This window comes from Anguilla anguilla, chromosome 12, assembly GCF_013347855.1.
Source record: "Anguilla anguilla isolate fAngAng1 chromosome 12, fAngAng1.pri, whole genome shotgun sequence".
Taxonomy (NCBI): domain Eukaryota; kingdom Metazoa; phylum Chordata; class Actinopteri; order Anguilliformes; family Anguillidae; genus Anguilla; species Anguilla anguilla.
In genome coordinates, this window is record NC_049212.1 from 24,982,243 (window position 1) to 24,994,417 (window position 12,175).

General features: G+C 44.6%; 1 protein-coding gene across 2 annotated transcripts; it reads left to right on the forward strand.

Annotated features, from left to right (window-relative positions):
• Nucleotides 1-1,540: 1,540 nt before the first annotated feature.
• On the forward strand, nt 1,541-12,037 carry LOC118209596 (protein FAM118B-like). 2 transcript variants are annotated; one of them, XM_035385049.1, is made up of 8 exons: nt 1,541-1,954; nt 3,812-3,900; nt 4,014-4,266; nt 7,174-7,401; nt 9,069-9,197; nt 9,563-9,860; nt 10,825-10,893; nt 11,287-12,037. In XM_035385049.1, exons 2-8 carry the CDS (start codon nt 3,818-3,820, stop codon nt 11,436-11,438), a joined length of 1,212 nt encoding a protein of 403 aa, XP_035240940.1. In that variant the 5' UTR covers nt 1,541-1,954; nt 3,812-3,817; the 3' UTR covers nt 11,439-12,037. The 2 variants fall into 2 exon arrangements, with proteins under 2 accessions (XP_035240940.1, XP_035240941.1); XM_035385050.1 differs by having other exon boundaries at nt 11,115-11,408.
• Nucleotides 12,038-12,175: the final 138 nt, after the last annotated feature.

Genomic DNA, 12,175 nt, shown 5'->3' on the forward strand with positions numbered 1-12,175 from the left:
TTTGTCTAAAGCCAACTCATGTGGATAGACTGTTTTATTTTTGATGAGGGAAAATGCTTTTGATAAGGAAACTGCATTTATGTTCATACAGCAAAACATGCCCATGGTAAACACTGCTGTTTCCCTTCATCGCTTATATTGGCGAAGGATACCACTGGATTCAAGTCTTCAGTTATGTACATGGACCCAAGAACTTTTCTTAAGATCGGGTCCACTCATATCCTTGAGACATTAGTAAAGCTTTTTTTTCAAGTTATTTGGGGATTTTTTTAAGTTCTTGCATTTTTAAAAATATGTCTTTGTATATATTCTCCATTGGCTCCGGCTGTTTCTGTGTACGATAAAGCTCTCGGTGGCTGCCCATCAGGCATGTGGGGGCTTGTATTCTAAAGGAACAAAGTGCACTTCAACTTCAAAGCAGCTTGTACAGCAACATTATTGCTCCAGAGGCTGAACCTATGCTGGGTTATCTGATTATCGTTCAGACAATTGTTTAGTAGTTTCAAATGTTAAATTTAAAGCTTGTGTCTGTTGCTTTGGCTAAAAATGGCTGCTAACTCTAGCTCAAAATTGTAAATTGTACTTTTGGGTGGAACTGTTTCCTAAGATGCATGCAACCTGAGCCCCCATGTGCTCAAAGAAAGATGTACCAGTGCAATCTACTTTGTGTTCATAATTGTGAATGAATGCTATAAAATCAATCTTCGTATTTACAGTGTGTTAAAACAATGTTGCTGTGCACGCTGCATTGAAGTTACTTGAAATGTATTCTTTAGACCACAAACTCACAAGTACCTGATATCGACCAGCATAAAGCTGTCAGGTTATCTGAAACTACTGTAAATGCCATAAATATACTTTGTCACGCAAAAACTGTCTGGGCCAAGTGAAAACATAACCTAAACTGAAATTATGTTGACAATACATGCAGACAAAGCTTTGTTCACTTCATATTTGTAATTTCTTGATCTGATCCTTGCTCTCACCAGGAAGGCATAACTGTATGTGTGCATATATCAGAAGGTTTTTTCTCTGCTTGGATCGAACTTCTGAAGAAATTAGTGAACATCTGTTCCAGATTACTTGCGTGTTGCATCAAATATTGTACGCTGTAAATTATGTGAGTAAAATTATTAGTAAACTCAAATCATGCATAAATGCAATTTTCTTATAGTAACAGCATTGGTCTGTGAGCACAAGCTCAAGAAAAAAATGTGAAGTTTCACCTCTTCTGAAGGTGTCCAAATGATATAGGAGTGTGGTAATATAATACTGTTATATATTAAAAGCTGTACTTGCAACAACAACAAAAAAAAATACAAAAAGCTCAGGTGAAGTCATGCAAAGACATTTGAACAATGAATAACTATTTCATTAATTTAAAATCACACATAATGTTATATCAAGATATTAAGCTGCCTGCCAATTTTCAGCCTGCTCTCGCTTCCTCTGTTCAGTTCGGAAGATACGGGGGAGTGTATCAGGCTGGATAACGGGGCGGAGTTTTGAATACAGAAGCCATTGTTGCTGCATTCGCACTGTTCTCTAAAGATTCTTTCTGCGTTGTACTTCGTCTACCATTTTTAGAATCGAGCTTTTCCATTGAAGGCTCCTTAACCGGATCTTATTAATTGACGTACATATTCCAAAAAAACCGGAACTTTTAAAATGTAAAAGGAAACGACTCATATTACGTAGTCTCTTCAACTTTCAAGCTTTTATCTGTTTGGTCGAACTCTCAAACATCTCCTCGCTCGGAGCTCGAGGCAGACAGGTTTGATTCCAAGTTTGCTGGCGTGGCGACAGCTTGTACGTCAAAGTTACAGACTTCACCATGTCAGACAAGACAGGCGACGCACATAATTATTTATAAAACTTGCAAACCGGAGCTTGGGAGAAGGACAGAAAAGATCAAACGGGCTGTACATCTTTAGCTATTGGCGTTATTGCAGGGGTAAGTAAACGTTAGCTAGTTAGCTAACTTACTAGTTGTAGAGTGGTATGAAAACATAAATGGACTGTCCCCGAAACTGCAAGCATGCTAGCCAGCAAACATTAGCGGAATAGCAATGTGAGGAGCTCTGATGCCTAGAATTGCTTTAGCTTCAATTTACTAGTTGGCAAGCTAGTTATGACATATTGTGTCTGTTGACTGTTAGTTGCTGATGGATCAGAGTTACTACTATTTAGGTAGGTAGCTTATTTGGTTGCTTGTGAAATAGTTTACCAGCGAGCAGTCTTGTTTGAAATGGGAATATAACGTTTATTATTATTATTATCAGTATTATTATTATTAATATTAATAACAACAATAATAATAATAATGATATTATTACCTGAACTGTACGCTTTATTTTATTTTTGTAAGAAAAAAAACTGAACAAAACACTCCAGTCATGTGTTTTTGGAGAACCATCTTTTCCCATTTGGACCAGTACTTTTCTTGCTATACTGAATTATCTGCTGTTAGCTAACCAGGATGGTTGCTGTTAGCATATTGGTCAACTAGCTTGACTATATAAGTTATTTAACTTATGAAACTGTTAATTTAGTAGTCCCTGTCTATCTTTATAAAGTGGTTGTATAATCGGTGCGATAACTTACAGTAACGACGTGTTATGCGCGTAGTTTTGTAAACTGGCCAGGTTCTTTTTAAATTGGAGCCGAACTGCTTAGTTCGGTATCTTGCTAGCTATACGATATGTTTCCTGACAGCACAGTGGTGCTAGGAGCGTTTTGTTGCCAACGTAGCAAAATAAAAGCTATCATAACTATCCCGTGGCCGCTTCTCTCATTTCAGGAACTAAATCCCCATAAAGGAACTAATACGTTTCAGTTATATTTTGTATAAGTGTCTTGTCATGCTCCTCATTTTTCAAATTATGTACTGGGGACCAACATCATCCAGTGTGTGCTTTAGGCTACAAAAAATCGTTTTAGATGGGGTCTCTACGATTCGGACGCTGGCCTCTGACTCTAGCTCTATCCATAGCAACTCGGATTTGCAGGGACTGAGTGGACTTGCATTTGCAGAATTGCCACCATAAACCGAGAAACTCGCAGCAGAACAAACATTTGCTTTTAGGTTTTTGTTTCCACAGTTTGCTGGGCAAACCAGTTAGCGATGACAACTTTTCCATTCAATTAATCTTGCAGGATGTAGGAGCGAACCTTTACCGTCCAAAATGGGATTGGTTGCCAAACAACACGTTTCTCCTGCGTGTTAAATTACCTTATTTTTCTGTATATAAATCACACACTTGCACCATCAACCAGTCAGCTCCTCGTTGTAAATAGGGAAATACAGCGTTTCACAAAAAAAGTACATGTTCCTTAGAAACATTTACAAACTACTGGTGGAAATGACCTAAAGGTATTAACTGTAAACTGGCGTCACAGAATGCTATTAGCATTATACGTATTGTAAATATATACTATTTTAGGTCAAACTTTGGAAACATGGATGTTTGTTACAGCATGAAAGTTCTTGTAAGTAAATATGTCAGATTGATATCTCTGTTTGCATGCATCCCATGAATTGCGGTTGTGGTGGTATGGTGAAGATCGAAAGTTTCTGTGTATTAAATTAGGATCAACAGATTGTCTGATCTAATCAAATATAGGTCATTTACCATACTGGGAATGAAGTATCATCCACCAATTTGAATATGGCTTCTGGCCAGTGTACTTTTTTCTGTGAACACTGTGGAATTTGAGATTACTGGCTCAAGACTGCTTGCCTCGAGGGCAAGGTGCTTGACAGTAGTGTCGTTGTCCCCGCCCCCCCCCCCCCCCCCCCCCCCACCCCCAGAGTCGAATGGCCTCTGTGGTGACTGTGAAGACGGAGAAGAGGCCTGCCCCTGATACCAACGATGTCAGCTCCAACGCCAAGAAACCCAGGTAAGACCTGCATTCTTGCTTTGGTTTCTTTACACTCTCGTTGCCTGAATCCAGAAGCTCTTCAGTGGAATTCCGTGGGTGTCGCAATGACAGCCTCTCCGGTGGATTCGTAGGAAGCTGCTGCCCAGCCTGAAGACCAAACGCGCCCCGGAGCTGGTGCTGGTGATCGGGACCGGGGTGAGCTCTGCCGTGGCACCCCAGGTCCCAGCGCTGCGCTCCTGGAAGGGACTGATCCAGGCCCTGCTGGACGCCGCAAATGACTTTGACCTCCTGGAGGAAGAGGAGAGCCGGCGCTTCCAGAAGAGCCTGCAGGAGGACAAGAACCTGGTGCACGTGGCCCATGACCTCATCCAGAAACTGTCCCCGGTGAGCGACACCCGCATGCATGCACACGCACACATGCACACATATGCACACCTGTACAAATACATCCACCACTGCCCCAAACAAGGGAATAGGGCCTCCTTGCTCAGCAGCTCGTGTTTGAGCAGAACAGCAAACGCAGGAAGGTCACGTGCCACCTGTTGTGCAAAGAAACTCCCGCAATCCTCTCTTCGAGCAGCAGGATCATCGCCTCGAACCACTCTCTAAACGTAATCTTTTCAAAATTCTGTTTGAACCTTAATCTCATTAATCAATAAAATTACAGGAGTGGGGAAGGAGGGGATTTAAATTGCCATTTACAAACGGGCCATAGTCGTGAAATTCTGCCAGTGAGGGGAGCTCGACTGTGTGATCTTGTGCGTGCTATACTGTTTGGCAGAAGCAGAGAGTAGATCTAATGTATTTGTTCACGCCCTGACAGGAATCAGAGTGAAGGAGGACTCATTATGCTGTAAGGAATGTCCTGCAGCCTCTCCTCTGGGCGTGTCTGCCAGTGCATGTGAGCAACAGGTCGAATGAAAGAAATCACTCAAACAGATAAAAAATTTTTTTTAAAGTGCCCATTTTTGAAATGTGCACAAAATGAGAACGGCCTGTGTTTTTATACGGATATGCACGTTTTCATCTTTGGTGCAGTCCATGTGTGCTGACACGCCATGTCCAGACAAATGAGGAATGTGGAGGAAAAGGGAGGGATGAAAAAAAAAAAAAAACACTCCTAGGAATGTTGTTTACATCCCCTCTCCGCGTTTCCTTTCTCAAGGCAGACGCAGCTGGGCGACTTCTGTCCCGTGCGCTAGCCCTTCCGCCACGTCTCGCCGCTAATCCGGGAAGTCTTTGTCTCCGCAGGTCAAGCATTCCCTTCCACAAAACATTACCAACCGTTAGTCCGCCCTTTCACCTGCTCAGCAGACCTTCACGCTCTGACCCGTTGCCCCACCCGAGTACAGTGGAGAACTGCACTGCGAGCGCGTGTCACAAAGCCGTCTCACAGAAAAATGGATCGGCCTTGCGTGTGTTCGCAACTCGCGAGCCAGAAATGTTTAATAATGGGACACAAAACTGGGATCAATTTGCTTGCCTCATGCTGAATTCCCTAGTGGTAACTGGCCCAAACTGGTGATGGTGTAGTGTTTGGACTTTCAAGTGTTCTCTTTGGCAAGGGAAGGAACATGACCGTTGTTTTCTTCAGACGGTCTCAAACATGCATAGCTGGGCCATACAGGCCTGACCTTGAGCTTCTCGTCATAGGAATGGAATGCGCTTTGAAACACCTGCAGATGTAATACATTTTTTTGCAGGGTGCGGGGAGTTTTCTTATTTTTCCACATTTGATTTTGTGTTTGAGTCTGTCTGTTAAACAGACTTATGTTGACCTCACATTTGACAGGGCCTTGGTTTTTTTTTGCCTGTTCTCCGCGATTTAAGAAAAAGCGAGGCCAGCAGCGTGGTCTCGTGCCTTTGAAGCTGGCTCGTTCAAAGCAGTTTCAGCAGAGCAGCTGCAGATTGGGAGGCCTGACATCTTGGCCCAGTCACTGCTGGGAAATGCAGTTCTACACCTGCACCGCAATTACAGTTAAATCAAAACCCCGCTAAGGCGCATGCTGGTCCACTCATGTCAAATAATGAGGCTAATCTCAGTCAAATACTGCCCTGATCTGAAAAAATCTAAACTGGAAGACTGTGACCCAAATCTTTTGACCAAGCTGATGACAGCCTACGTAAGCGTAAATGAGCGTACAGCTCTACACTCCTGCAACCACATTCAGAAGATTCCCAACAATGGCCTCCACAGTGACTTTGTTACTAGTGGCCTGGCTGGGAAATCGCAGTCGCATGTTCGCTTGGATTATGCACTGCATACTGTGACTGCACTGCATGGTGGCAGCACACAGAATTTCAGAGGGCATGGAAATAACCAAAATATGTTGCAACAGAAATCTACGAAATGCTATCTAAATATAATCTAATGCATTTTCTCTGTAAACTGTTTGCACTCTATTGAGCTGTTCTAAAAATAAAAGGCAACCAAATAACTAGCAGGAGGTACTTACTACCAAATAGGTCGTAACTGATATCAACAGTTGACAAGTTTTCATGTCTGTATTTAGATGTGGAGAGACTATGTGCTTTGCATATTTGAGTAGCTTTTATACATTAGAAATGTTTTTGCTGAGATTACAACATTAAAGTGTACAACTGGTGCAGCATTAAAATGTAAGCATGTTTTCAGATATGCATGTTTGATCTTGGAAGATCTGGAACCTTCTTGAGTGTGCAGTCATTATCGGTCATTTGGTCTTATCCTGTGTGGCCTTTAGAGTAATGGCCTTTAGAGTCATGTTAGCCTCAAACCTTGTCATAATTACAAATAATCCTGCACCATCCTGCTGAGGCGATTTAACTAATATAATTAAGCCACTAATCAGGAAATACAACAGGACATCCAGGCCTGCTGGGTCTGCTTGTCCGTCGTAGGTATTTGGTCCCTTGTAAAACCTGTATTTCCAAAGTTTATGTCAATAACCATTTATTAACAATGCAAAAATAGTCTCCCTTAGATGATGAAACATACAGGATCAGGTCAGGGACAATTTAGTGCTACTGTAGGCACTTTCCCCAGATAAAACTTTCTTGCTAATGCTGAAATCATTGATGTCTGTATTTTACCAGACCTGGGTAGTCTTACAGATTGCTGACAATATATATAGATGTGAACTTTCAACAGTATTATGCCTTTAATTTGCTTGTGCGATTTGGTCAGTATTATGTTTGGGTAAGCCTTCTCAGGGATTGGCCTTGATTGCATTTTGGCCTTGCCGGCGTCTATAGAGTTAAAGCGCTTCAGCCGCATACCTGACCCCGGCGTGGTGTTCTCACACCCCGCAGCGCACGGGGAACGTCCGCTCCACCTTCTTCAAGGACTGCCTGTACGAGGTGTTCGACGACCTGGAGTGCAAGATGGAGCACGCGGGGAAGCACCTGCTGCGCTCGGTCCTGCAGCTGATGGAGAGCGGGGCGCTCGTCCTCACCACCAACTTCGACAACCTGCTGGAGATCTACGCGGCTCACCAGGCCACCATGCTGGAGTCCCTGGACCTGACCGACGAGAAAAAGGTGCCAGCGCCGGACAGACTCAGACTCCACCACCCTCACAACAACCCGCCTATAGCAAAGCTATGAGGCGCGAGAGGTCGGGGTGCATCGCCAGGGTAGTCAGGGCTAAAGGGTGTTGTCAGGCACGAGATGTGTGTGTGGGTGGAGTGTTGGGGTCGTGTGAATTTATGACCGTTCGTTTGGGATCAGATCAGAAAAAAGGTTTGGGAGCCCCTGACTTAATACAATATGTGATGGTCATGACAACAAATTAAAAGAACAGTAAAATTAATAAATGTTGCATAATAGACTGCTTCCCGTCCATCCATCCCATAATAGATGCTTAATGAAATGAAATACCTGATTGATAATAACATAATAATAGTGTTATTAGTAGTAATGGTAAAATTGGCATTTTTGTAATTGTGTGCATAATAATGATCAGACAAATTATAGGGAAGAGTGGCTGCTCTGTCTATACCAAACTAAGTTTAGTTCTGTGGTGGTTGACTTTTATACAATACCAAAACGATACCCGTTCCTTACCATAAAAATGAGTTTGGGGAATAACTCCCATCTTGCACTCTGTTATGTGTTAGGCTCTTATTTGGCTCCATTGGTTTGCAAGGGCATTATCTGGTTTAGTTACAGCTTGGACATGCTATAAAAAGACTAACTGCACATGCCAATTCCAACTGCTGATTTTAAACTCATAATTCATGACACAGTGACTGACGCATTCTCCAGCTCTTAATTTCTGTTTATACAGATGTCTCGTGCTCATGTTATTGCCATGTTGTGTTAGGCAGATAATTATTTCGCTTATTACATTACATTACATTAGAGGCCTTTAGAAGACGCTCTTATCCAAAGCGGCTTTCACAACCTTTTTACATAGCATTTACATTCCATTTATACAGCTGTATATATGCTGAAGCGATGCAGGTTAAGTACCTTGCTCAAGGGTACAACGGCAGTGTCCTACCTGGAATCGATCATGTGACCTTTAGGTAACAAGACCAGCTCCTGACTTATACTACTATCTCCCAGTTATACTACACTGCGCTTATCAGACAGGCAAACACCCTGAGATACAAGAAGTATTCGCCCCTTCCTGATTTCCTCTATCATTCCATATTTGTCACGATGAATGGTTTCAGGTCTTTAGATAAAATGTAATATTAGACAAAGGATACCTGAATTTTTGAAGACTATCTCATTAAATAAAATTTTCAAACTCACATATCATGCTTGTGGAAAAGTAAATGCCCCTTTTGTTACTCAGTCAACAAATTAACCAAGTTTAATTGAATATTAGATTCAGCTGATTGGCCACAGCCAGGCTTGATTGCAGGCAGCCCTGTTGAATCTGAACCTGACTCACATTGAAACTTTCCATCAGAGTGAAGTAGTCACCACAAAGCTTCTACAAGCACGCTATGCCACCATCAAAGGAAATTCTAGAAGTACAGGGTATCACCAGTCTTCCACACCTGCAACTTTTTACAAGACACAAATTTAGCTTGCATTTCCCCCTAGGAAGTCCAATAGAAAAATACAATATTAACAAGTAATTTTTTAGTCCAGAGTACAAACAGGAGTTTTTATGTCAGGTCTCATTGTAGAAGAGGTTTCAGTCTCAATGGGTTTTTACCATCGTGCGTGCGTGCCCGTGCGTGTGTGTGTAGGTGCTGGAGTGGGCCCAGGAGAAGAGGAGACTTAGCGTATTGCACATCCACGGTGTGTACACCAACCCCAGCGGCATTGTACTTCACCCTGCCGGCTACCAGAATGTTCTGAGGAACACAGAGGTCATGGTGAGTCACCCGGGTGGCCATGTTTTTCTCTCCCTTCATGCACCACAGACTTGCAGGAGGGATTGTGCTGGTACCACACGGGCTTTGGCCGACTGTGTTGAGTGCAGGCATGCCCAACCCTGTTCCTGAAGATCTGCTGTACTGTAGATCCTGTTTTCACTCCATCTCGTTGAGCTAGTAGTTCAGGTGTGCCAAATTAGGGTTGAAATAAAAAAATTACCGGACAGTACATCTCCAAGAACAGGGTTGAGCAGCCCTGGTTTAGTAGTTAGGGGAATTTCTGGCTAAATTAACTTGTGCTTGTGTGATTCTGTGTGTCTGTTTCTGTGCGCGTGCGTGTGTGTTTCCGTGTTTGCACGTGTCAGAGGGAGATCCAGAAGCTGTATGAGACCAAGTCGTTTGTGTTCCTGGGCTGTGGGCGGACGGTGGACGACACCACGTTCCAGGCGCTCTTCCTGGAGGCGGTGAAGCACAAGTCGGACCTGGAGCACTTCATGCTGGTGCGCCGCGAGGACGTGGGCGAGTTCAAGAAGCTGCGCGACAACATGCTGGACAAGGGCATCAAGGTCATCTCCTACGGCAACGAGTACGCCGACCTGCCCGAGTACTTTGAGCGGCTGGCCAACGAGATCTGCACCCGCGACGTGGTCACCAACGGCTGGGGTGAGGAGGAGGGTGGAGGCACACACACGCACGCACTCACGCACACACACACACACAGGACTGAATTGTTATCGGCTGAGGTTTCTGACTGTTGTTGGCCATGGTCTGAATGAACTGAAATCCTGGAATGTGCCTGTCACACTGATCTCACAACCTTTGAACTTCTGCGACCCACTGGTATATAAGACTGCATCCGTGGAGTTGGCCCTTACTCTGTGTCCACTTTCAGTCCATGGTCTCCTGTAGTGACTAAGCTCAGCTCTGATGAGCCTTTAGAATGGGCTTGTGATACAAACAACAAATCTTTTAGAATCACTGAGCAAGTGTATGTGCATAGGTGTGTATGTAATATGATCGTATGTAAGAAGATTCATTTTTGTTCTGGTGCAGTTGGAATTGGAGTTGGTTTTTTTGGAACTGTGCTGAGGTAACGGCTGTGTTGTATAGTTTGAGCTGAACTGTGCTGAGGGTAACGGCTGTGTTGTGGCATCTTTTGAGCTGAACTGTGCTGAAGTAACACCTGTGTTGTGGCGCAGTTTAAGCTGAACTGTGCTGAGGTAAGGCCTGTGCTGTGGCGCAGCTTGAGCTGAACAGCGCTGAGGTAACGCTTGTGCTGTGGCACAGTTTGAGCTGAACTGTGCTGAGGTAACGCCTGTGTTGTGGTGCAGTTTGAGCTGAACTGCACTGAGGTAATGCCTGTGCTGTGGCACAGTTAGAGCTGAACTGCGCTGTGGCACAGTTTGAGCTGAACTGCACTGAGGTAACGCCTGTGCTGTGGTGCAGTTTGAGCTGAACAGTGCTGAGGTAACGCCTGTGCTGTGGCACAGTTTGAGCTGAACTGCGCTGAGGTAACGCCTGTGCTGTGGTGCAGTTTGAGCTGAACAGTGCTGAGGTAACGCCTGTGCTGTGGCACAGTTTGAGCTGAACTGCGCTGAGGTAACGCCTGTGCTTTGGTCCTCTGCAGGGTCTCCCAGTCAGGCAGCTGAAGAAGGGAAGCAGAACGGTTTTAATGCACAGAAGAGCCTCCTCCAAGGTTAGGACCCGCTGCTCCTCTCTGTGCTTCTTACCGCATGCCTGGAAGCCTGAGACTCCGCCTCCGTTCAGTTAGGTTCTAGCCCCACTCCCTTTCAGTGCATGACCTTTTTTTTAATGAAAGTAGAGCCCTTAATTTTGGCCAGAATTTGAGGATGAGTTATTTTTGAGGGGAGGTGTGGTGTGGTCCGCTGAGCCAGTTCTCTGTCCTTCTCTGTGCAGACTGCCATTCTTGACAGCCGCAGTTAGCCGGAGCGTCCGTATTTCCTCCCATCCCCCGTCCCCCCCGCTCACTAACCTAGAGCTGAGCGCCCAGCTCAGGTTCTGTAACCCTGTAGGACCCGCAGCACCAGGCCCGCCCTGGCGCACCCTAACCTTGCCTGTTACTCTGTAGTCACCAGATCAGCCTGTAACGCCCCAGTCCTGCCCACAAAGGGAAGGGAAGCGCCAGAAAACAGGACTGCAGGGGAGGGGGCGGGGTTTAGCACCTCAAACCAGAGAAAAGGGATGCCCCGGGCCTTTCCAGAGTCCGACACCAGGGGGTGAACAACCAGCCTCTCCCAAACCCGCAGGGTCTGCATCACCCCCCCTCTACCTCCACCAGCGGGACCCTGGTCCACATTTTCACCCCTCAAATTTTCCGTCTGGGGGAAAAAAAAGGCCTCAGGATGAAGATGAGCGGACCGCTCGCTGGCTTGTGGGAATTTCAGAAAGTTGACACTGAACGTAATCATTGAACATTTTACATAATTACAAAAACACACAGGCCTCACTACAAACGCAGCACTACAGTACCCCCCCCCCCCCCCACCCCCGGTACGTGTGCTGCTCCGAAAGCACATGACCCCTTCACCCAGGCCACGAGACCCCAGGACCAGTGAAAAGAGGTTCAGCCGCCAGAGTCCGCCAGTCCCCTGGCCAGTGACGTGCTGAAAGGTCTCCTGTACGCAGGCCTTTAATTAAGCTTTCCTATTAAAAATCCTGCATGTGTTTTGTGACTTCTATTAGAAATTCTGTATATGTTGTTTTGTGACTTGTCTTTGTTTAGGTATTTATACATCCAGTAATATAAAAAAATGTACGTCCATTGCCATCTTCTGTGTGTCCTTTTCTAGTAAATTAAAAGCGGTGATTTAGTAAAAATTCATCAGTGTGATCTGACTTACATTTCACACCCATTTAAATGTATTTTTTTGGTATATTACTTTTGCACTTGCTGTTAATTTGCTAATAATTTTCAGTGACAAATGTTGACAAACGGATCTGTGCAGTTCAAAAGTTGA

What these genes read in the sequence shown, in the direction of transcription:
- LOC118209596 (XM_035385049.1), top strand. Translation starts at nt 3,818, where the DNA reads ATGGCCTCTGTGGTGACTGTGAAGACGGAGAAGAGGCCTGCCCCTGAT. An exon ending in CGTGGTCACCAACGGCTGGG is followed by an intron (nt 9,861 to 10,824) that starts GTGAGGAGGAGG and finishes GGTCCTCTGCAG; the next exon opens with GGTCTCCCAGTCAGGCAGCT. An exon ending in ACAGAAGAGCCTCCTCCAAG is followed by an intron (nt 10,894 to 11,286) that starts GTTAGGACCCGC and finishes GTTACTCTGTAG; the next exon opens with TCACCAGATCAGCCTGTAAC.